Source organism: Odocoileus virginianus, chromosome 20 (genome assembly GCF_023699985.2).
Source record: "Odocoileus virginianus isolate 20LAN1187 ecotype Illinois chromosome 20, Ovbor_1.2, whole genome shotgun sequence".
In the NCBI taxonomy this organism is placed as follows: domain Eukaryota; kingdom Metazoa; phylum Chordata; class Mammalia; order Artiodactyla; family Cervidae; genus Odocoileus; species Odocoileus virginianus.
This window is the reverse complement of record NC_069693.1, coordinates 56,133,136-56,158,844: the sequence shown is the minus strand read 5'-3', so window position 1 is coordinate 56,158,844 and position 25,709 is coordinate 56,133,136. Positions and strand designations below refer to the sequence as shown.

Genomic DNA, 25,709 nt, shown 5'->3' with positions numbered 1-25,709 from the left:
AGTACCTTTTATCATTTAGATTTGAAATATTGGTTGATCTGATAGTTTCAAACCTCTGAGACTGCAGGTTATGTTAGTAGTTGAGAAATAACATGGGAACACCATATATTTTTCAGTTTTGTCAAAACTTTAGCAGTTGAGTATTCTTTTCAGTTGGGGAAGACCCTGCTTGCTCTTCACTTCAGAGACTGTTTCTCGTCCGTGCCCACTTTACTGAGTGCCCTCACCCCACCCCCACCTCTGCTGAGTCTAGGAAGCCCCTCTGGATGTGTCAGTCTCTTCCAGGTAAATGCTAAGACCTCCTGCTTTCCTGATCTTCCCATTACACATTTCCAAATGCAGTTGGCATCAGCGGAGCTCAGATGATGTCTTGGCACAGCTGGGTGGGGGGCTTCCTTGGCACATAGTGGTTGTGTTGATGTCCACCAGAGATCGTTGATTGGATCTTTATGTCCCAGCTCAGGGGTACCCTCAGTGTGGTTTGGTTGTTCCTAACCCTAAATGTTTGTTGATGTACACTGCCAAATTTAGTGACCAGTTAGTCCCTTAGGCTAGTCTCTTGGCAAAGGCTGTCACCTTTTCTGGACCCCATGGCACCTCTTGTTTTATTTAGAGCCCCTGAAGCTGGCTGTGACATTCTTTTGGTTAATAGGTAGAGCCGATGTGCAGGGATCTTCCGATACTGTCACTCCTGTGAAAGGGAATCCCTGGTGGCTCAGTGGTAAAGAATTTGCCTGCAATGCAGGAGATTCGGGTTCAATTCCTGGGTCAGGAAGATCCCATGGAGGAGGGCGTGGCAACCCACTCCAGTATTCTTGCCTGAGAAATCCCATGGACACAGGAGTCTGGTGGGCTGCGGTCCACGGGGTCCCAAGAACTGGACATGACTGAGCAACTGACACATACACAAATCACCACCACCACTCCAGTGAAGAATCCCTCTGGTTAGCTCTAGTCAGACCCTCATTCATTTCTAAGCCTTGTTCAGACTCTGATTGTGTAATGGTTTCTGGGGAGCATGACTCATTTAGGTAGGAAAATGAAAAACACATCATTCTAATAAAAAAAAACCCAATTATCTCATCAAAGAAAATTGCACTGGATTGAGTTAAAAAGACAAGAAAGACTTTATTCAAGTCTATAGCAATGGGGGTCACGACTTCTGCAGTAGGGGGGAGAGAGGGACTGTTGAAATCAAGATAGGGGGATTTTTGAGCCCTGAGCTGAGCTAATGGAAGAGCTCCGGAGAACACTAGGGGACCTTGGCCAGGGTGCTCGGGCGTTTGTGTCTGCTAATCGGTGCTTGTGGCAGTTAGGCTCCTGCCCTCCCTGCAGAGGCCGGGAGAGAGGCGTCTATCTTTCTTGATTACATTTCAGAGGGATGACTCAGGTTCTTGAGAAAGACATTCTTGGGTTGTAAAACTGTAAAGAGGCTTCATAAAGATTTCCATTTTGAGGGGCAGAGAAATAATTTACATTGGCAACTTCCTTCAATTAAATGCTCTGAGAAAAAGGGAGGGTGGGTACTTCGGCCGGGGAGGGGGGGAAACTGTCTACAGTTTAGTCAGGCTGTGGGGGACGTTAAGGCTGTCTTGGCCACAAACATCACTAATCCTGTTGCCTGTGAAAGAAAAGTTTCCATGATAAAATAACACTTAAAAAGGAATAAATAATGGAATTAAATAAAATATGTGTATTTAATACTAATACCTAAGCCTAGAGGTAAACATATCTTATTCATTGGGGTTATAATGCTGTTTTAATGTTGTAGCATTTTCTCAAATTGGGAAAATATTAAATGATTTAATCAATCAAATTCCTAGAATTGGTTTTGCACTTTTTTTTTAACCTCTTTTGATTATACTGTGTCCTAGTATTGTTGGCTTTTCCAATCATTATGTGGAAATGATGTCTGTTGGGTACAAGAGAGTGACTTCAGTTTCTTGACCCAGGAGTGATATGAGGACATTTGGCTCATGACAGCTTATCATCTCTTTCTGGCCGGGGAAGATAAAAAAAAAAGGTAGGGAAGCAAAAATGGTTTTTCGGTCTCTGGGATATTGTCAGTATGCTCTATCTGATGCATGAGGTCATTTACTGAAATGACCTGCCTCACTGTAGTGGATCTAAATCAAAACTTTTAGAAAAGTATTATAATGGTTTTAGAAAGCAAAACATGGGCAAATCCTGATTACCATCTGAATTTTCAGACATCATGTGCTCAGAGTAATTTTTCCAGAACTACTAATTTGAGTGAAATAAAACTGACTGTAGTGGAATTAAAGCACAGAATTTGGCATTTTTGCAATTTTATTCTAGTCTTCTAAGATGAAATTTGGCTGTCCCCAAATTTGCACATCAAATATACCAATCAAGATGCCTGAGCAGAGAAAGGATGTAAATATTTACTGATCAATCCACTGAATTATTAAAGACTTCAGAAATGTTTGATCTGGCAATGCAAGAAGTAGGGCTGAAAGTCAGCCTGCCAATTTGCTGGGAGGAAAAATTGATCAACAGCAAAGCACTAAAACCTAGGAGAATTTAGTAAGGTATTATTAATTTAGAACCTTGCTGGGGAAATAAAGTGAAAAGCATCTCTTTTTTTATTGTATCAAAAAAGCTGAAAACAGAGCAATAAATACATCTAGGAAATAATAGTTCACAAGTGATTAAACGAGGTAACTTTGGGGTGATTGGTAGACATTGTGTGTGTGTATGTGCATGCCTGTGTGTGTGTGGATGTGTGTCTCAGCCAAGTGCTTTAAGTTTTCTCTTTGAGCACCTCATTGAAAATGCCATTTTGCAAAGAGCAGTGTCTTGTACTCTTATTTAGTTTTAGCTTTTACCACTAGGTATAATACATTCAGATTTTGTATATAAATTTATAGTCTTACTACTTTCACTTTCACTACAGATTTACTTCATTCCTTTATGCATTAAATAGTTGTCAAGCTCCTACTATGTGTCAGGCAGTGTGCTAGACACATAGAATCTATCTTTGAACAAAACAGGCAAAGACTGTAGGCTTCATTGAGCTTATATTTTAATAGGGCAAGATAAATGATAAAGAAATATAGTAAATAAGAAATTATGTATAAATACGTCAATATCTGGCCAAAAAAGAAAACTGGTTTGGATGAAGTGGTTTGGAGCAGGACTGCTGGGTGGAAGGAATTTTGGTAGGGAAGGTCAGGAGATACAAGCTTGAATGAGAGCATCGCATCTGAGCAGACCTGACGGTAGCAATGATGTTAGCCCCAGCTTCCTCAGAGAAGAGCACTCCTGGCGGAAAGGATAGCTTATCAAAGGGTGGGATGGGAGATGGGAGAATGACACTTGCTTGCAGAATCTCGAGGAGGCCGTTGTTGATGGAGGGTCCTGATCTGGAAAGCCAGACCTGGGGTGGGAGCCTTGCAAGGGAGGCAGGTCACATGAGGATTCTGGCGGCGGTACAGCGATGACTGCCTTCCACTGTGTGTGGAAGTTAGTGTAGTGTTTCGAGCATAGAAATAACTTAAACCTGTTGTGTAGAGGATGGAGTCCTGCTGAGCAAAGGGAGAAGCAGGGAGACTTGTTAGCTTGCTGTGGCGAGAATCCAGGCTGGATTAGAAAGGAGCCCCAGTGAAGATGGGGAAGTCCTCTGATTCTGCAGCGTTGAGTAATACCAGCAGTATTTTTGTCAGTTTGGTAGTATGGTGAGAAATAAAGAAAGGAGTCGAGCATAACTCTGGTTTTTTTTTCGGCCCTAAAAATAATGGAATTGTCATAAGCTAGTTTGGGGAAGCATGTGAATAGAGTGGGGTTTGGGGGAAGAAAAGGAGTTTGGTTTGGGAAATGTTAAAGATATCAAGCAGTGAGTCTAATATCAGGGAAGAGTTTGGTGATGCAGATATAAACTAGGGAATTACTGGCACATGATATTTTGGAGTCCTTGAGGTCGAGAGGGGCCACCCAGGGATGGATGAAGATGGAAAAGACGCAGGGCGAAGGACTGAGCCCTGGAGCATCTCAGCCTTAAGAGGGAAGAGATAAAAGGAAAAACCATCACTGGAGATGGAGACGAAGCAACAAATAAACTAAGAAGAGGGACTTCCCTGAGGGTCCAGTGGTTAAGACTTTGCGCTTCCACTGCAGGGGCCATGGGTTCGATCCCTGGTGGGGGAAGTAAGATCCCACATGGCATGTGATGTGGCTAACAAATCTGAAAAATAAACAAACTAAGAAGAAGGTTAAGAGAATGAGCTTTTGAGGAAATTAAGTGAACAAAGAATATCAGGGCATTGGGACTAGTCGAATGTCTCAGATGTCGCTGACAGGCCAGTGGTAGTCAGACTGAAATCTGACCATTTGATTGAGCAATACAGAATTCTTTGGTAACCTTGACAAGAGCAGCTTGAGTTAAGTGACATGGACTGAAAGTCTAATTGAAACTGGCCTAAGAGAAAATGAGATGAGAAACATTGTAAAGAATGCATGTGGACATTGTATTTGAATTAACATTATTCTCTTAATAGAAAAAATAGAATGGAGTCAAGAGAAGTTTTTTTTTTTCCTTTTAAAGTGGGGAAAATAACAGCATGCATGTATATTAGTGGGATCCATTAAGGAGAAAAAATAATGAAGACAAGAGTGAAGAATTGCTGGTGCAGTGGCCTGAGTGGATTAAGCACAAGTGGAAGGGCTCATGTGCTCATGTGGCTCATGTGCAAGGAGATAAACCAGTCAGTCCTAAAGGAAATCCACCTGCATATTCACTGGAAGGACTGATGCTGAAGCTGAAGCTCCTCCAATACTTTGGCCACCTGATACAAAGAGCTGACTCATTGGAAAAGAGCCTGATGCTGGGAAAGATTTAATGCCAAAGAAGGGGGTGGCAGAGGATGAGATGGTTAGATCGCATCACTGACTCAGTGGACATGAGTTTGAGCAAACTCCAGGAGATGGGGAAGGACAGGGAAGCCTGGCGTGCTGCAGGCCACGGGGTCGCAGAGTCGGACACGCCTGAGCAACTGAACAGCAGCAGCACCGGCAAGTCGGGGCTGCCCTGGGGCCCAGTGGGACTCAGGGACGCTGACCGTGCCATCAGAACTGCCTCTCGCCTCATCTCTCCAGTCTGCTTGGGCCTTTGCTGCTTCACCCAGGTTTTCCTCGACCATTGCTCCTACAGCTCGATGCCTAATTCCCATCCTTTCAGCTTTCGAAGCAGAAAAGAGGGTCATTCTCTAATAGTCTCAGTAAAATCCAGGAATTGCCCTGCCGGCTAGGCTAGCTGCCCTGCCCATGCTGTGAAAAGTCTCTGCGGGCAGGGGCAGCCGGGCCAAGATTCAGGAGTGTACGTGCGGCAAGACGAGCCAGGCACGGAGCATTGATAGAGTTGTGTTTCTTCCAGCAAAAAGAACAACACTGGTAGAAATACAAAGCTTGATAAGGTTCTCAATGGTGGCCCCAGGATACTGCAGACCACTTAAGGGAGCCTGACAAATATTGGCACAGTTTTATTTCTGATCCTTTTACTTTATTGTAATTAATGTCAAGATCAAAATGGTCCAGGCCAGTTTACACTTGTGGGGAAATCTAGATGAAATCACACGTGAAAAAAATAATCTCAGAGGGAAATTTCCCCATGAGAATTTTAATTAACCTGGTTACTTTGTAGAAATGTAGATGCCCTGATGGTGGCTCGGGCTGTTGCTGAACTGTGCTCACTTGTGTCTTGCGTCCTTGGGCACCTCTGTCCTGCTATGCTTTAAATCTGGAGAAATATGGCTTGCCCTTTCGTGTGTTCCAACCTTCACAAAGTCGACAAGCTCTGAGACACGTCACCTTCACTGGTGACCATCAGCAGTGGCAGTCATGCCATTTTTAATATTAGTAGGGGATAGATGTGATTTTTTTCTATATTTTAAGGCTCCAACCAAGGGTACTTTATCTTCACTTTTTCTTTCACTTCTATGAAATTGTAAGATGTTCCTCCATGTCCTGAACTAAATATAGATGCTACCTAGTAGATAGGCTATGAGGGTCTTAAACGTAATTCAGCCAGCTAGTTATTTATATTTAAATAACACTGACTATACTATTTGAATATATTCTTGGGATAGAATATACCAGTCTGGGGCAATTATAGTTGTGTAATTATTTCAAGGTTAAAGAATGAAAACTGAGGAGATTTTTAAAATGAGATCCCAACAGATTAAAATCATTTTAAAAATAATTTTTCATCTATACTAAAAATTTGGGTTAATTTACTTAGCTACTGTAAATCTTTTTTAAATAAAGTTTCATTTGAAAAGAAGAGATGTTAAAACATTTCATCTCACTAGATAATTTTAATAACTAAGTGTAATATTGTGCATAAAATTTCTAGTGACTTAGCATACAGTAGGCCCCAGACAATTTTTAGTTTGCTTTTCTTTGTTGACAGTTCATAGCAACATATATTATAGAAGCCGGTTCTTTAGGAACCTGATGTTTAAAACAGGAGGCAGCAGACACAAGAGATGCTGTATTTTGTGGTCATTCAGTAACTAAATTTTTTCAAAGCTCAACTTTACCGTGATGGTAACTCTTTGGAGTTGATAGCAGTGATAATTGTTTTATGGTTCAAAAAGTAACAGCTATGATATACTCACATGCTTGCTGTGTGAGAGAGAAATCAATAGGCACTTGTGCTTTTTAAATTTACATCTCATAGCAGCACTACAGTGCTTTAATGTAAAGTCTCATCAATGAGTGGAAGGGTTTTCAGTGTGAAGTTTCAGGCTGTGATACAAAGATGCGAGAAATGTTTCTGTTTGAATAAATTTATGACAATTTATTATGCCAAGTCTCAGTAATGAGGCCAAGGCAGGAGAAAAAGGAGGGTGGAAGAGGGGGAGGAGGACTGTGATGTGGGGAGGGAAGGAATGGAGGGACGAGACTGTCTTGTAGACTAAGCGTCAGTAACCGTGGAATGCTTGGTGCTCAGGTGCAAAGAATCCAGCTGGTAATTCGGGAGACCTACGCCTGGGGTAGCCTAAACGCAGCTCCAGTTGCACTTTCATTTCATGTCACTGCCGTCCCTACACGTCATCATAGGCTGGCACTACTAAAGGGCGCTGAGTTCTGTACCCAGGGCTATATACCTGGGTCTGTGTACTTACGTTTTCCATATTACTATTCAGCTTTTGTTCTAAAATTAGAACCTTCAAAACTCCATCACACACTTACACCATGTGTGTCTTCAGCGCTGCATAGTTTAAAACCCTGTAGCAATCTCAGGATTCCCTATGGCTGAATGATCCTGCTGACATTACTTGGTAAAGCCTGGGAGCATCTGAATTCCCATTACCTTATTGGTGTGCCTCGTTAATGACACTGCTTGATTAGCATATCAGTAGTACCTTTTCGCCACAGGTAAGAAATTGAAATGTTCAAGGTCAATTAACTGCAAATGTTTCAAGTCGGTTGGTGCAGCTGTAACAGTGAGTGATGCTGGGAAGAGGGAGCGGCCAGTGAGAGACGCCTCGTGCTCCTGATGAGAATTGATGATCCAATTTTCACTCACTGGAATCACGCTGATTCTTTTTTTTCCTCTCACTGTGCTTCTCTCATGTGTTTGTGTTTTAAATAGTGGTCTATAAAGGAATGTCAAAAGTGCCACAGAAATATTATGCAACTCTGTATTAAAAATATGCCTTTATGACCGACTTTAGACCATTAAAATTAACTAGAAAGAGCAAGAAACAAAACAACTCAGTATTTTTCTCAAAGGTGTAAGGTAATGTAGATAAAATTCCAAACATAGAAACTCCAGGGAAAGATGATGGCTGCCTAGAGGCACTTTGTCCGTTCTTTTCCCAAATTTGATGTGTAAAGAAAGAAGATAAAAAATGCAGAGAGAGTTGCAATGTATCTGCAACTATGCTACTGATATTAACCAAGCACCCTTGGTGAACATCAGACCCCAGAAACTTTCAACTTGAAGACTTTTGATAGACCTGAGGCAGAACAGTAAAAATTAGATTGGACACTGGAGGGAAGTTTTTACCCACTCACCCCTCCCGTCATATACCCATACTTCAAAGACACGGTCTGCTGTTAACTCTAGAGAGGGAAGACGGCCCCACTGCCAGGTAGCCAAATCCTGAAATCCCCCAGCCCTGGTTGCTGCTGTCTTTTCTCCACCCGTTATGACGCACCCACTTAACATGTCACAACAACAAGCGCACTGTGTGTCCTAATTCAGAGCACGGTGCCTCTTGCCCCTCTGCAGACTGGTGCGAGGTCTTCAGACCCTCTGTGTCTCAGCACGGTGCCCAGGGAATTAAGTAACAGTGCCTTCACAGCATGCCCAACCAAAGTACTCACTGCGTAAACACTAAGTAATACCACAGTGAGATAAGTGGAAAAGTTGGATGGAGTTTCATTACACCCTGGGAAATGAAATGTGGTGAAGGAGTTGGCTTAGATTTTAAAATAATGCTATGAGAGGAGTTTGCAGTCAGGGTTCGAGAGCTCCCTGAGCTATTTTTGGTCAGGTGCTATTTAAGGTGTTCTTCAGAGCATTCAAAAGTAAATTCTCTTCCACGTAGATAACAGACTGCATGAGAGATGCCCTTTGTGGACAGCAAAGCCGTGCTAGGTCAGGGACACCAAGGCGCTCAGATTATAGCCAGGTCCCTTGTCTACCCAGCAAGCCTTCTTACTTAAAACCTAAGAGTTTTTCCCTGTCACCTAAACATGGTAGATGGTGCCCCAAGGAACTCTACTCATCCAGGTTACCAGCCCCACCACACATTCTCCAAGGGCAGATACAGAGAAGAGTGAAAACAGACCAGTAAAAACTGCACAATCTCTAAATATTTTGGGTCCCTAAGGAGAGCATTGTACTTTCGATGTACAGACTGGAAGACACTTTTGGACAATGATTCCCTCCAAGACAGAAGGAAATTGGAAAAAAAGCATCTAGTTCTAAAAACTATGCAGTAAGTAAGCTCAGGAAGCATAGCTGAATACAAGCAGGAGTTAGTGTGATGCTGTCAAGAGAGGACACTGTAGGAATAGAATTCTTTTAAAGAATGCTGTCTTGACTCATTCTGAGGTCCTGGCTGGAGCCAGGTTAGTTCCCCTTCTTGAGCAGCTGGTTATGTCCAAACCCAACCCCTCCCCTCACACCCTCTGTGGCCACTACACATCTAAACTGGTCACGCAGGAGCCAGGTGCAGATGCCTGGACACAGCCCCTGCTGCCCGGAGGCCCTGCAAATTAGCCAGTCCACGGGGAGCTCACAAAAGCTAGCTAACTCCTCCCCGCTCGCCACACATCAGCTGCCCCCTTCAGCTTCAGCTGGTCATCCTTTCTGGGGACACTTTTCCCTCCATGGTTCTGCCTGGAAATCTTCTCCTCTTTGAAGCTGTAAGTAACACAGAGTTCTGCTTTTCCTTGCTCAGAGTGTCACTGTGTTGTTTGCCACCCAAAAGATTTTTAAATCTTATTAAAGCAGGTTGTTCACACAGGCCTTTTAGGCCTCACATTGGTATGTGCTGCGCCATAATAGTAAATATTCATCGGGCATCTCTGTATTAGGGCCTGACTCAAGGTTTATAAAACAGGGCACAGATACCAAGAATAATGCTTGAATAAAAACTATATTATTGTTTTTCAGTTACTAAATTGTGTCCCACTCTTTGTGACCCCATGGACTCTTGCATGTCAGGCTCCTGTGTCTTCCACTTTCTCCTGGAGTTTGCTCAAAAACTCTATATAAATTAATGATAATCTCTATTTGAAATGTTGGAACTTATTCTTAGAGCCTCAGGTGGAAGGCAAAAGAATGGGGAAAAGAAAGCATGGACTAATATTCTCATTTGGTATATTATGTAACAGATCTGCATTTTAATATATATCAAATAATAGATAATTATGGATTCAAGAATAGGTTAAACCCTATTTAGTGACTTTTACAGAGATTATATAATACTTACAAAGTCAGCAATGTCAATATTATTTAAAGAAATTCCCTAAGTAAAGCATCATTATAGTAAACTGGATGTATAGTGAAATATCTTAACAAGACTTACAGTAGGTATCACATCTGTAATTTCTGGTATGCATTGGATAAAGCAAAACACAGTAAATTCTGTTCTACCTACATTTCCTTGAATATACAGTTGACTTCCACTCTTCACTTCCGAGTGCCCAAGCACAGCTTACCCTCTCTTCTGTAGCTCTCCTGTCCCCCATGGGGTACCACCACCCCCATTCCCAGATAGAATACAACTAGTGATGTGCTGGTGAACTGGCTGGGGTCAGAGTGAGTACTGATGTGTAGAGTTTGCCAATTTTCCTGATTTAAATACTCCCACTATGGCCAGTTGCAAAGATGGCTATGTTTAATAATCATCTTGTAGAATTCCTGAAAATGTAATCATCTCTTGCCCGTTGCTGCAAGCCAGTTATCACTGGATGGAACTCTCCATCACTTGCTGTATCCATCACTTACTGTTCCCTGCGCCTGCCTCACTGTTAACATTTCCCAGGTTGTGTCTGCAGCACGCTTTTCAGTGTCTGTTCCTCCTGTGAGCTGTGCTGTGCTCAGTCGTGTCTGGCTCCCTGCGACCCCATGGACTGGAGCCCGCCAGGCTCTTCTGTCCCTGAGATTCTCCAGGCAAGAACACTGGCGTGGGTTGCCATGCCCTCCTTCAGGGGATCTTCCCGACCCAGGAATTGAACCTGCGTCTCCTTTGTCTCCTGCATTGACAGGCAGATTCTTTACCGGCTGAGCCACCGGGGAATAAGACTGTAAACAGAGTGAAGGCAGGAATGATCCCTTGACCATTCTTGTATTCTGGGGCTTAACACTGTCCTTCTTTCTCTGAGTCTAAACATGATCAGACATTAGAGGTCATTTCCAAGTTCCATGTAGTTTGAAGGTAAATCACAGTCTGAAGGCAAATCATTACTCAGTCATGTGTTTGGGCACTGAACATACTAGTTCCTTGTGTTGACATGGTTGTCTGCCTCTCAAATTAAGGACTTTAAACCTACAATGAGTTTAACCTCACTGAATTAGCTCTCCCAGTTTCAGATGGTTGTAACACCTAGAAATCAACATAATTAATTTAGGCGCCATCCATTTACATTACATTCTTATTTCTCTGTATTTTTTTTACTATTATGGAAAGTTTTGTAATTTGGAGATTTGACTTTCTGAAGTTTCATAGAGGAATAGTCTTACTGGCATTGCTAGTTCATTAACAGATGTTTAATGAATTCTTTGCTCATTTCCCCCTTTTCTCTTTTCACCAAAGGAGCTGGTGGCTGGTCTCCACTTGTGTCAAATAAATACCAGTGGTTGCAGATTGACCTTGGAGAGAGAATGGAGATCACTGCCGTGGCCACCCAAGGGGGATATGGGAGCTCCAACTGGGTGACCAGCTACCTCCTGATGTTCAGCGACAGCGGCAGGAACTGGAAGCAGTATCGCCAGGAGGACAGTATCTGGGTATGTTTCTTTAACAGAATACATGGTCTCTCAGAGGAGGAAGCACGGTCATTCCTACAGGCAGTTTAGGAATCTCTTAAACTCTGTTTAGAAACAGAATCTTTGGACTTACTTAGAAAACATTTTCCAATATATTGATATTCATTTTCCAATACACTTTATGGTTTAAGAAAATACTAAAAATAAACTTATTTCACAGAGTCCTCAGAAATTGAAGAAAAAAAATCTCATTAGTGCTCTAAATAGTATGAAGATTAAAGAAAGAAACCAAGCCTGTATAAAACATTTTTTGTTCAGTAACATAGTAGTTTTGCATTGCCTTTATTTAAGGTTGGTGAAAAGAGGTTTTTTGTTATTCTGATGACTCTGAGAAATATGAATTAATGTCTCTGTCTTGTATATAGAGGTTTTATATACAACATTTAGAATATTTATATATGTCTTATACACACATATATGATTTATATATAAACCTTTCTATAGTCTTTTCAAGTGTTAAAATGCCGTGTTTTGTGGACAGGGCACAGCTGCTCTAAGGGAGACTGACCAGGAGGCAGTTCATAATGAAGTGAGTGGTACTTGTAGTTGACCAAGTATACATGCACACCTGGTGGGAGAAGGAAGCTAAAGAAAGTTTGCTTGCTGCTGAAGAAAGGGCTTCTCTTTTAGTGCAGAAAAGTATTGGTTTGGATTTTATGTGGGCCAGGGACGACATACTGCAATCAAAGAACTTTTTTTTTTTTTTTTAATTTTCCTCTGACTGAGCTGCTGGAACCAGAGAAAATGAGTAACTTAATGAAGCGTTGTTCTGAGCACACAGATAATTTGGAGGCCTGTTTGGGCACATAATGATAATTTTCTTTGATCAGTCAACGGCCTTTCTTTTGAAACTTCCTAGAACTCTGTGATACATTATAAACTCACTGAAGAAAGGGACTGTGATTTATTCACCTTTGTATCTCTGAAGCACTTGGTGGCCATTCAATGCATGTTTATTGATGTAAGTTGAATTGAGAAAATGTAGCCCTGCTCTTTCTCTAGAAAGAAGGACTGTTAGGCTGGAAGAAGTTTTCTGTAAGCATTTTCAGAAAACCTGCCTTAAAATCCAAAGCAAGTTGAAGTTATGTATAAGAGTGAGAAAAATTGGATATTATGGTTGAATTAATCCAATGAAAACCATTCAAACTGGGGATAAATTAAACTGTAATTATGAACCAATAGCTATGAAAGCTTAATGAGGTATTTTTTAAACTAGGTGTTTGGATTATCTTTTACTTTTTTCTTCTAAATAAGCTTTGGATTTTAAACTAGATAAGCAGTGGCTAATATTTAGCTGTATTAAGTAAGATGTATGTTTTTGACATTTTTTTTAAAGAGAAAGATTAACCATGAAAATTAATTGTTTTTCATGGATCAAGCTTGAGGAAAGCCAGACCTGAGTACTATTTGTCTTTTTCACTTACCTGTAAAAAGCGAGATGCTCAGGGAACATTAGTGACATGAATGATAACCTTAACTAATTCAAACCAATCAATGTAAAGACAGATGGTATATATCACAGTTATCTGGCTTGGTAATATCCTTTTTAGACTCTGACTATGGTCAGAATGGACTAACAAATTTTGGAAGGACTGGACTATAATTTTGGACATGATAAAGAAAGCAGACAGGTAACTGAACATCAAGATCAAAACTGAGACTTGGAGCTGGTTCCATGACCACACATAAAATGGATAAGGTTATGGTGTAGGTAAAACAGCTTCAAATCTTCAAACATTGTTAATATATGTATAGACACACACGTGCACACACACACACACACACACACACTCATGCTGTCTGTCCACCCCACGTAGGCTCACAGTTCTCTCTTTACCCCTAATTACTCAGCTCCCTCCCCGAGGGAAGCCCCGCTCTGTGGCTCTACAATAGCAACGCAGGCAAAACGAAATATGGAGAATTGTGCCCTGGTTCCAGGTTGTTTAAAATGATCTGGCACAGATCACTTTAATGTGGGATTGTTTGTTTTGCCAAAAACCAATTTTTAATTGATGTTCATAGTAAGGAATTTAACTCTTTGTCACATTTTGCACATCTGTATTTCCTAGTTCCTTTTTTTTTTTTTTTTTTGCCCATTATGGGTAACGTATCTAAATTATACAAAACATGGCAATTTTTTTAAGTGCTTCACAGTCTGCTCCAGATGATACAAATAAATCTGTGAAAGAGAGTTAGGGAACCCATAAAGCATTATACGAGAACGTGATGGAAAGAGGAAGAAAAGGCAGTTGTTACAAGTTTAGAAACACATAAAATAAAACCTATCAACATGGATGGAAATGCTGCCATGGGGATTCCTCATTTTCCTTCAATGTATTCTCTTCAAGCACAAGAGAGAGCAGTGACTTCTGTCCACCTGAAAGAATTCATCAAATGCCCTGCTGCTTCTTACAAATAATCCTTAAAAAAGAAAGGCAAAACACTTTCTCTGTTATCTTTATGGCCATGCATATACTTGACAGAACTGTAAATTTGAGAGAGACATATTTTTAAAAAATTAATTTTTGGATAAAATTTATAGTCCATTGCTCACAAATGTAATTTATACAAACTACTCTTTCTAGACGCCATATAAATATTTTGCAAAAAATAGAAAGTGCAAACTGCTGAAATTGTTCCTCTCAAATTGAAGACAAAATAAAATTTCTCAACATCCATGGTCAAAAGACTTTTCAGTCAGTTTATTGTAAGTGATTGGAAAAGAAAGTGTAAAGTATAATTTTCGCTCATCTAAGAACAATTTCTGGAATTTCATAAAACTAACATCTTAGAAATTATTTTAAGCAGATTAACATGTGCAGGAACTTTACAGCTGAATTGTACAAATTCTCTCTTTTACACTGCAGACTATAAGGGCAAGGGACGGGATGGTACTAATTTTATGAATTATTTAAATAAATACGAGTATTATGCACAATGAGGCTTCCCTGGTGGCTCAGGCAGTAAAGAATTTGCCTGCAATGCAGGAGACTTGGATTTGATACCTGGGTAGGGAAGATCCCTTGGAGAAAAAGAATGGCAACCCATTCCAGTATTCTGGAGTATTCTGGAGCCCAGAGAGTTCCATGGACAGAGAAGCCTGGTAGGCTACAGTCCATGGTGTTGGAGTGTATTATGCACAATAGTGTACTATTTATGGATTTCAACTGTATCTCATTTTTCAACCAAAAACCCATAATTTCATATTAACATATTTCTGAAGTTAATATAACTTTTTAAATTAAAAGTGTTGAGTGTTGTGGTTTGGCTTTGGCTAGTGAAAGACACGGAGCCCCCCATGACATGTATAGTCAATTAGACAAAAGTATCACCTGTCACCATATAGTCACGGCTTTATTATCACTGTGAATTGTTGAGTTGTCAACTCTATAAGCCCGAAAGGGCAGAAATACCACCTGCAAAGATTTTAACATGTATTTGTCTCCAGTCAAATAAATAAGTGACTCGGGTCATTTAATTGAAAATCGAATGAGGCAGACATCCAAGTGAGAGGTGTGTGGTAAGTCTGGTGGATGCCCCACTTTGTGAGGTGCACCTGTCCTAGATCTTTCCCTATGCTGACGTTTCTCCTATGTTTTTCTACTATTCTAAGCGCGCAGAAGTCATGTGTGGTGATATAAAGTGTAACAGCTCTGGTGCCCTGTATGTCAACATGTCAGATCATCAAGCTTAATGCCTTGCAATCCTTGGCTCAGAACTTGGGCAAATGCCTGGAGAGTGCTTTAAGCTGCTTCTGCCTTTCAACACAGCCTCTGTTTGAGTGCCAGAAAGATGTTTTTATTGAAAGTCTATGTGATTAGTCTGTATTCCCAGGGACTCTCCTGTTTATATTTCTATTTAACTGGGTTCTCTACCCTTTTGGAAATGATTAACCTAGGAGTGCCTGGTTGGAGGTAGCTGCATTGGGGTTTTTAATGTGATGTTGGTCATGAATCAGAACAGTTAGTCTGCTAGGCACCTTCTCAATCAAGCAGCATGGTTTATTTCACCTCGTCCCATCCATGCCCATTCTGCAACATGTTATGTCAGTCCCTTCTCATAAACTTCCTGGGCTCATGTAAATTGGAACTTTACATGAATATGTAATGTACAAATATATATATGAACTTCTGTAAACTGTGGGAACACATATGCATTGAATAAGATAAATGGCAATGTTGTTTCACATTCTTCTAATTGACCTGTCCCTAAGCAAGCAAGCAAAATAAAAATAATTTGAAGAGAGTGATTAGGGTCAGCAGATTTGATTTAATGCCCCCTTCAGAGCACACACTCACATCTAGTTTATTCTCAGAGCATCAACCAGAGGATGGCATGTTTTAAAAACACTTTACAGCTCGTGTCTCACATTCTCCCACGTGACAGTTCAGTGATGAGACACTGCCCTCTTTTCTCCCCTCTTTTCCTTACTGTGATGCAGCGCTGCAGATGTCTGCTTCTGACTCTTCTCATTCCCCAGTCCCAGGAGGTACAGTTGGAAATCTCTCTGGGAAGCAGTGCTGTCCTTCTGAAATGTTTCTTTATTGCTCTTTGAGTTTCAGTCAGTTAGGTCTTTTAAAAAACTAATGCATGAGCCTGTCTTTCCTATTTTACATTTAAAATTTTCAAACTTACCACACATAATCAGAGAAGAGGCTAGAAAAATATATAAAGCTAGAAAGGAGGAAAGATTTGGCATTGATACAATATATTCCTTAAAAATCTAAGAGAACATCTTATTGTTTTTTTAAAAGAAAATTCAATAAATTCTGTGCCTGACAATAAAATTAATTTTTAAAACCTGTAATTTATCTTCCTATATATAAATAACTAGGTAGACAACATAAAAGGAATACATATGCTCCACTTATAATAGAACTCCCAAATGATAAATATCAAGGGAAAAAGTAAAAAGCAATTATGAGATTTATGAAGATAATATTTAGAATATTACTAAAGAACATAAAAGAAGATGATTAAATGTAAAGACACATCTATTTGAAATAGAAAACAATATACCAGCAGCAGGTCACTTACTTGGGCAGATTTTATTAATAGTACTTCTGCGCAGCGGGTACTGTATGGCCATCAGAAACAGATGATGTAAAAATACACTGGCCATGGCTGCAGTGAATCCCAAAACCAATGGAAAATTTTCAATTGAAGTGTCATTTGATACTGAAGAATCAATCTTAAGGACTGAGGAGAAAGAGATGGGGACGGTGGATGGAATATATGCTAGCTTATTAAAGCACAGGTAAAGATTAGATTTATATGAGCTTCAAAGGGGAGAGTGTGAGACTGAAAGAAATGAAGGACAACAGAGAGGCGTGGATAGGAAATAGTCCAATTACTGATTAAAAAAACAAAACAGATAATGGCAATTTCCCAATTGTTATATGAAATTATCTTGTAACAATTATTGATAGTACCAAGCCTATGGGAGTTATCAATATGGAGCATCATATATTATTTTTAATATTATTTTGGTGGTTTATGTATTTATATTTTACAGTGGTTGGATGGCATTTATATGTGCAACATGTCATCTAATATTTGATCATAAAATAGAAAAACACCACATTTCTGATACTAAATTGGTTTGTGAGTCAGTACTCAGTCAGAAAATCAGAAATTACTCTGGGCATCTGAAACTGCAAAGTCATTTTAGGAAACTGGTTACAGGTAATTGAAAAGCTGATCCAAGCAAATCAGATGTGAGGTGGTGAGTACCTCAAAGCCTAGCAGCAACAAGCAGACACTGTAACTCCTCAGAAGTGGAGGGACAATGAGATGGTGGTGTGTCTAGAGCTTATAGCTGACGTTCAGTTAGTGCTAGAATCGTGGCAGGGACTGCCCAATGGAAGATTCTGGAAGCAAGGCTTGTCTGTGGGGAGCAGGAGCCTCGTAAGAGGCTCAGCCACCACTGGGAAGCTGCCTGAGGCAGAGCAAGAGTGGGGAGGAATATCTGGGCTCCCCCTTCCTCTCACCTGTCAAGCTCTCTCTGCCCAGCTGGAAGCTTGCTCACACAGGACCTGGGACTGTCAGTCTCCATCACTCAGCCTTCCTGTGTCTCAGGATAGAGCAGGGAACAGTGGTACATGGCTCTAAGGAAAACGAGCACAGCCCTAGGAAACCGTGTGTTTCCTAAGGAAGTCTCACCTCTATAAACTTTTTCCTACAGAAAGAGGGAGAATTCAGGTTCTTACTGAGTAATTTAATCACTCATCCCTTTCAGTAGTAAAATTGCAGGCTTCTCCATCAACCCATAAAGAAGGTCGAGCAGTAATACTTTGATACTGAAGGAATTGAGATGTAAGACAGTAAGTTCCCACCTTGTTATGATTGTTTAGTGCCTGAGTCGTGTCTGACTCTTTAGCGACCCCATGGATTATAGCCTGCCAGACTCCTCTGTCCCTGAGATTTCCCCAGGCAAGCATACTGGAGTGGGTTGCCATGTCCTTCTCCCAAGTTCCCACCTAAGTTCATGTGAATTTAGCTCTCTTTCCTCTTGTCAATACTGATGAATATGCAAAGCTAGGGAAGAACAGTATTTCAGCCAGAATTCATGGTGTAGATGAAATCATTGGTTTAGTGTCATTTTTTACACATAATCTACTGTAAAGCAGGAGAAAAACATAAATTACGAAATCAATCTCTTGTTGTTTATCACAGTACATACTGAAGACAGAGTATAGTTTTGCCTTCTGTGTGGGAGAGGTAGCGTTGCTGTGTTTGTCGTCAGACATTCTATAGCTGAGTCCAGGACTCTTCTGCAGAGGATCAAGTAGAAGGCTGTATCTGTGGATTAATGCACATTGTTGTTGCCTCTAGGATGGGGCTGTTGCACACATCTGTTGTGCAAACACAGCCCACTGCTCCTTTATTGAAATGTTTCTGCTTGCCTGGCAGACTGGGTGGCCACATCCCGTCCCGGATCTGGCACATTTCGTTGGCGGCTTCTTTATGTACCACAGCTTCAATCTCAGACAGTTAGTTCCTGCTCTCAGGACATTCCCAAGGTTTCTTGTGTTTTCAGACTTCTCTTCTGAGCCATGCTCTTCAGTTCTGCAAGACCTGCTTCATCCCTTCCAAAGTAGGGCCTTTCAGGCATTACTCTAGTCCAGCCTGCCCCATCACTTTTCCAGTCATCACCAACTCATCTCTAGAGTCTTTTTCCCAATGGCATCTGCCATTGTCTTATTTCCAAGAAGACTTTCTGGAGAACTTTGTATAGTTTGTATAACCTTAATCAGCTGAATTTCAAACTCATTCATATATTTTTTCATTTTCTTTCGCTCTACTTATATATTTTCCTTTCTTCCAGATTTTACATGTGACAGAAATTCCCAAACACTACTGGCTAAAATGCATACTGTACCTACCGAATTCCTAGGATATAGGAGATATTCCAAGGAGAGAGTAAATGTGATAGGAGAGAGGACCACGTACTGTTTTGCTAATGTGGTTTAGAATAGATATTAACAAAAGCATAATGGTAAAAGGAAACACTTCTGTGATCACTTACTTCAGATCCCAATCCAGTAGTGCGGTGATGTTTCTGTGGTTTACAATGCAGAGGTCCTGTGTGTTTTCTGGATGCGGGTGTGCATGTGCTTGCGCATGCGTGCTTAGTCGCTCAGTCCTGTCTGACTCTGTGCGGCCCTATGGACTGTAGCTCGCCAGACTCCTCTGTCCATTCAATTTTCCAGGCAAATATACTGGAATGGGTTGCCATTTCCTCCTCCAGGGGATCTTCCCCACCCAGGATGGAACTCACATCTCCTTTGTCTCCTGCAGGCAGATTCTTTACCCGCTGAGCCACTGGGGGAGCCCACTGAGATGAGGGTACCCATCTGGTATTTTGTAGAAGTATGTAAAAGAAGAACTCCTAGTCGTAAGAACCAGGACTTGAACCATACAGCTTTATCCATCCATATTCCCAATTGCTTTTAGGAGTCCTGCTTCTGAGCTGGTATTGTCTCAGATTTTCTCTTTATATTATTATCTGCATCTTACTCCTTTCAGAAATGTTCATAAAGAATAACCCATTGGTTGATTTAGAAGAGCCACGCTTTTGAAAAGTGTTAGGGTATTTGTCCAGAAGTAGCCATGAGAATGAAAGAAAGAAAACATGAAGCAAAGATGCTAGGAAATATTCTGCAGAGCTGTGTCTATAAATCAGAGAGGTGCAGTTCAAAAGAAATCATATTTGATTTGTATTCTGCAAATGAAAATTTTATTTGGCTTTGAACTCCTATCTTCCCTTCCGTGCTTCTTATTGTTATTATTAATCTCTCATGCTGAAAGGTTGTCTTCCTTTTGGAGCCTCGAACATTTTAAGTACTTAATAACAGGGTTCTTTTTCAATAAGAGAGAGAGAAGAGAGAAATTGCTGGAGCAGTGAAAAGAGATCTTCGGGGAGCAATGGCTTTATTACAATATGTCAGAGTCATCATGAGCTGGGGGTGGGTGGGGAATATAAGTTTCAGAGAAAAGAAGTTTATATTTATTTTAGCAAGTTTGTAGAAAAGTTGCAGAAAATTGTCCTAAGAGCCACAAAGCTATTATGGCAATGGAAGTTCCATTTGTACACTCTGGAATTCAAAGGTAAAAAAAAAAATCCCCAATATGTCACTTTGGCATATAGATTTTTGATCCTTAGATTAGAATAAATACATGAATTAATTAAGCTTACAGTGCTATTTATGCTTTCTTTAAAAATTTGCATGTCAGAGATGACAGATAAATATAAAAACTAAATTGGAAAGAAATTGGTCTCTTCTATATCTCCCTCTTTTTTTTTTTTCATAAAATCAAGCACTTTGGTTACATGAGCACACATTGAATTTCCATATGATTCCTCTAAATTTTTTGGTTTGTACTTTTACATTCTTAGCCTTCGAGTGTTTAATTTGTCTGAACTGCGTAACATATACACTTGGCTATAGCACAAGTTTTTAAAAAGACGTTTTCACAAATAAGGAACTGTTAACTTGTATGATTAGAACAGGTATGTATGTATTTTCATGAAATATATTCCTTCTATTTATTTCTGTTTACTCTCTGCTTAGAACATCGCATAGGGCTTTTTGCACTGAAGTCTTTTGCCCTGTGGAAATCTGTACAGCTTTTCACATTGGACCACACCATAGAATGTGGCTGTATCCTGCCTCCACTCCAGGCAAAGTCCCTGTGAATCATCCTCTCCCCTCCTCTCCTCCACTGAAACTCACCATCCCTGGGCTCTGGATTGAAAACAGAATAAATATGATTGGTTCTGCTAATCTTGGACAACTGAGGCAAATGCCATCAGCACACAGTGGTCTGTTTCTGTACACATGCCTAAGATGGCTTTCTGGAAACCATGGTACTATTTTTCTAGTCTGGGCCAAGAGTGACTTGAATAGTTGGAGTGTCAAATCAGGTCCAGTTCAAAGTACCAAAGTACTTTGAAAGTACTATAGCAAAGTACTCAGAGCTATAGCACGCAAAAGGAAGAAGAGGGGCAAGCTGTGGATGGCAGTAGGAAAAGTCATCTCTGTCACCAGGCAACAGGCCTTCAGATGCAGGCACCATCTCTAACAAGCTGTGTGACAAGTTGCTTTTACCCCCTGCAAATTGTGCATAGCAATAATAGATGCCTTAAAGAATTTGTATGAGAGAGGAAGGAAGGGGGGTGAGGGGAGGGAGGAAGGGACCTTTGCAGAATTAAATGCAAAAAAAGCGAAAACCTATAAAAACTCATGCAAAGGTTTTTTTTTTTTTCTTATTTTTTTTTTTTTAATATAAACACCTTTATGAACTTAGCAAAGAATCAGGTGAAGACTAGTATGGATTTTCAATCTTCCACCAATGGTGCCATTTTAAAGAATTCAATAGTCAGCACTTTAGTACTTAGCTCACAACTTCTTAAGGGCTTTGGTGTTTGTTCTTGTTTAGTCGCTAACTCATGTCTGATTCTTTGTGACCCTGTGGACTGTAGCCCACCAAGCCCTTCTTCCTATGTGATTTTCCAGGCAAGAACACTGGCGTGGGTGGCCATGCCCTCCTCCAGGAGGATCTTCCCCACCCAGGGACTGAAGCCAGGTCTGTCACTGCAGGCAGATTCTTTACCACTGAGCCCCCTGGATCCCACAGAAGGGCTAGAAGGGCTGAGATCTTCAGCAGCAGCTTTGGAATTGTGTGTCTTTGCCTAGAGGCAAAAATGAAATACCTGCCTAGCTGCAAAGGATTAAGTATCCAAGACTTTAAAATAAAGTAAAATAAAATAAAAGTACTACATGATTAAAAAAGAAAAAAAGCCTCATGCAAAATTAACAATAGATCTGAGGTTATTAGCTAGGAGTTCAGCTAGGAGGGGATTGAATGCAGTCATTTTTAGGAAAAGAACCATGACAAGAAGGAGGCAAGAGGAAATGGCAAATACTGTTCCCAGTAGTTTGGCTGTGTGGAGAAGTGGGATGATGGTAAGGAGATGGGATGAGTGATGCACAGACAGAGGGCTTGTTAGTGGAGAGACTTGCGCTTGGTTAGCACTCGAGAGGGAGCCCTTGGAGGTCCAGGGATTGAACATGGAGGTGATTCCACAGGTACCTGATGGAGCAAGGGGATCCAGATCACAGCTGGTTTTGAAGGGTGACATATCTTACAAAAGAAGAAAAAAAGTAAAGATGTGTCTGAACTTCAGCCTGTAGAAGGGCTCCCTGTGGGCAGAAAGGTCCTGTTTTGCTGAGAACGAAGAGAAGTGAGAACTGCGTGGACCAGGGAAAGAGCCTCCCCCGAGCACTGAGCTCAGAGAAGGGAGGAGACCACACTCAGGGCGCCCATGTCACCTGTTTGGCTTTCTCCAGCTGCGAGCTGCTTACTCATGTGCAGGGGCAGAGGGTGTGGTTTCTTAGTCTGACCCAGGGTTGGAATCCGGGGGGAGACTGTGGTGGGAGGCCGTGTCTCCGATAAGAACGCCTGTGAGCTGGCAAGAGCATAGAGGAAGGAAAGTGTCAGAGTCAGTGTTACAGGGAAGGAAGTGAGGTCAAGGGGGCGGCTGCTGATAGAACGGAACCAATTCGGTGTACACAGACTTGTTTTAAGGAATTGGCTCAAGTGCTTGTGGAGGTTTGGCAAGTCCAGAATATGCACGGCAGGTTGGAGATGCTTAGGAGAATTGCAATTGAGTCTTAAACAATCCTTTGGCAAAATTCCCTCTTCTAGGAAGGTCAGTCTTTTTTACTCCTAAGGCCTTCAACTGACTGGATGTGGTCCACCCACACTAGGGAGTGTCATCTGCTTTATTAGAAGCTCTGCTGCTTTAAATGTTAATCTCATCTTAAAAGTACCTTCACAGAAACATCCAGGAAAATATTTGACTAAATTTCTGGGTAATGTGACCTAGTCAAGTTGACATATAAAATTAACTATCACAGAGATGGAAGATGTCAAAGGAACATTGGAGTTTTTGAGGATAAAAGTAAATAAGCGTAGGAGAATGGGATTGAGAGAGCTAGAGAGATCTAGTGGTCTGGGATCAAAAAATAGAATTTAAGCATTTACAATTTCAAAGATGGTGTAATCACGGGGAATGATTAAGGACCTAGATGTGGGCAGATAAGTATTAAAAAGGAGCATGTGAAGGTCATTTAATTCCAGGATGCTTTATGGATCATCCAAAGGTATTGAAGCAGAAAGTTGCCCAAGAAGATTGCAACAAAGAAGAGGAAATGACCTTTAGTTTGGCAGAGGACGAAAACTGAGAGGGCCAGAATTTGCTGTAATCAGCTGATGTTCACAAAGAAGCAGAAATAAGTGTCCTCTCTTCTTTTTCCTTTTGCTGGCTTATTTTCATGAAGAAGAAAGAAAAATTATGTGGAATTGGTAGAAGCTTTATAAAATGCTTACCGACTCCATAGACATGTAGCATTTGGGAAAAGTGAGCAAAATTCACTTTCGGTTCCAAAATGCTAATTTGAATTTCATGGGATATGCTAATCTCTTTTGGACATGCCCTGACAGACACACCCAGAGATAATGTTTTACTAGTTATCTGGGCATCTCTTAGCCCAGTCAAGTTAACACGTAAAATTAGTCATCACAGATGCTTTTCACTCTGCACCGTTCCTCAGCTATTATAGGATCTAATTAAATCAAAGCCCTACTTTCTGCTCCTTAACAAATCACTCCAGTTGACAGAAAGACATGGGAAATAGAAAAGAACGCAGAGGCTCATGAGTTTTGGAAGTGACTATGGAAGGCATCCTGGGCTTCCCAGGTGGCGCATGTGGTGAAGAACCTGCCTGAAAATGCAGGAGACCTAAGAGAGGCGGGTTTGATCCCTGGGTCGGGAAGATCCCCTGGAGGAGGGCATGGCAACCCACTCCGGTATTCTTACCTGGGATAATCCCATGGACAGAGGAGCCTGGCGGGCTACAGCCCATGGAGTTGCTAAGAGTCGGATATGACTGAAGTGATTTAGCATGCACACCTGCATGGAAGGCATCCTAGGAAAGTTCACGGATCCTGAAAAGGAACGAAATGAACAGGAACTCTTACAACATTCTAGGGGTGAGATAGTTTTCCTCTGCTATTTCTCACTCTGTATAAGTTTTTTTACATTAAAATTTTAATTTATAAAATTTATTTGATCCTTTGAATTTTCTTTGGAGTTTGGAGGTGGCACTGGTTTTACTTTCTGTCCTCTGTTTCTGATCTTAGTGGAGTCGATTCCAAAATATGACACCTCTTCCTTTTACCAGTTTTGTCTTATTGTTGCCTTCCTACCTTGTGTGTGGCGGCCAGAGGTCACACCCTAACTTCTCAGATTATCATTCTTGTGAGACTCATCTATTAATTATGCCTTTTCTCCCAGTGGAACTGGAGGTTAACCAAGCTGCGACATCACCCTTTGAGTGACTTCTGGTATTCTGCTTCTGATTTAGTGGTTAAGTGCCTGCACATCAGTTTCAATCACTACTGACTGATCTTAGCTGGTTCTGACCAGGACAATGGTCCTCATCTTTTTTCTAAATTGATTCATGGATGTGGAATATTCTCGTTTCCTGTACCGTACTTGGGTTAATGATATGTGAAGGATTTCTCTATGCTTAAGTTCAGATTTAAAAAGATATGCTTAACATCTATAAAATGGAGTACATCTTGAGGACTTCAGGATGTGAAGTCCTTGACTCTAAGGGTATTTGTCTGTCTAGTTTAATGACATTTGCTCAAATGCTCAATGTCTGAAATCAGAATTTCAGAGTGAAAGCACCACATATTTTTTGAGGGAAATACTCTATCAACTACAACTCAGGTTTACTACAGTTTCTCAAGACATTCTAGGTCCATTATTTTCTGCTGAAAAATGTGTTCAAAATGGCCCTGTATCTTTAGGACTAGGTGACATACACTGTTATTTATTTTAATTTGAATAAGGTGTGATATCTAAATGGTTTGAGGCATCTAAAATGAAATCAGTAGGGTGGAGGGTGGTGACAGCTGGCATGAGCATAAAGAACTAGGATTTATATATTCTGATAGACTTCACGCCTCTCTGCATCATATAATTGGTCTTGGTCTCACTGATGAAAAGTGCATTAGAAACTAAGTTCCTTTAGATTGCAAGATTACTTTGAAATTTGTGTAGCTCAACTTTAAAGGAAAATGATGGGTACATTTTGTAGTCTGCATTTTTTATGCTTTTCCCCATTTTTAAAAAGTGCAAACAATTATGTGAATAGTGTAACAATAAGAGGACTAAGAGATAACTTTGAAATTGAGTGTGATTAGGGGAACTTTTATTTTCCTAAACACTTTCATCAACTGCTTTTGGTTATTAGAAATACTGCCTCTATATAACTGAAGAGCTGTGTTCTTACTGCTAGACAATGCTTGGAACAGAACAATGTGTACTCAAACCATCCATAAATATTTAAAAGTTCTGATGATACAGCAGTTACCAAGGATAGAGTCAGTGTGTGCTCAGGAAGTCATATATATATAGGATGCTTCTTCCACACCACAAGCGTCAATATGTGAACCTTAGAATGCCAAGAAAAAAATATGATGCATCGTGAACTCGCAGTTAGTTTCTTTTTAGTTAGACATCTACCATTGTAATTATTATCATATTACTATTGAACATCCCTCGACCTTCTCTCCTGTTTTTCTCTTCTGCGACTGTTCTCTGCAA

At 40.7% G+C, this 25,709-nt stretch overlaps 1 protein-coding gene across 2 annotated transcripts in view; it reads left to right on the top strand.

Annotated features, from left to right (window-relative positions):
* Positions 1-25,709, top strand: part of CNTNAP4 (contactin associated protein family member 4) — a 271,612-nt gene that overhangs the window by 77,967 nt on the left and 167,936 nt on the right. For both annotated transcript variants that reach the window (XM_070451515.1, XM_070451514.1), the window contains exon 3: positions 11,295-11,488. In XM_070451515.1, the coding sequence (XP_070307616.1) occupies positions 11,295-11,488 (194 nt within the window). The remainder of the gene's footprint in view (positions 1-11,294; positions 11,489-25,709) is intronic.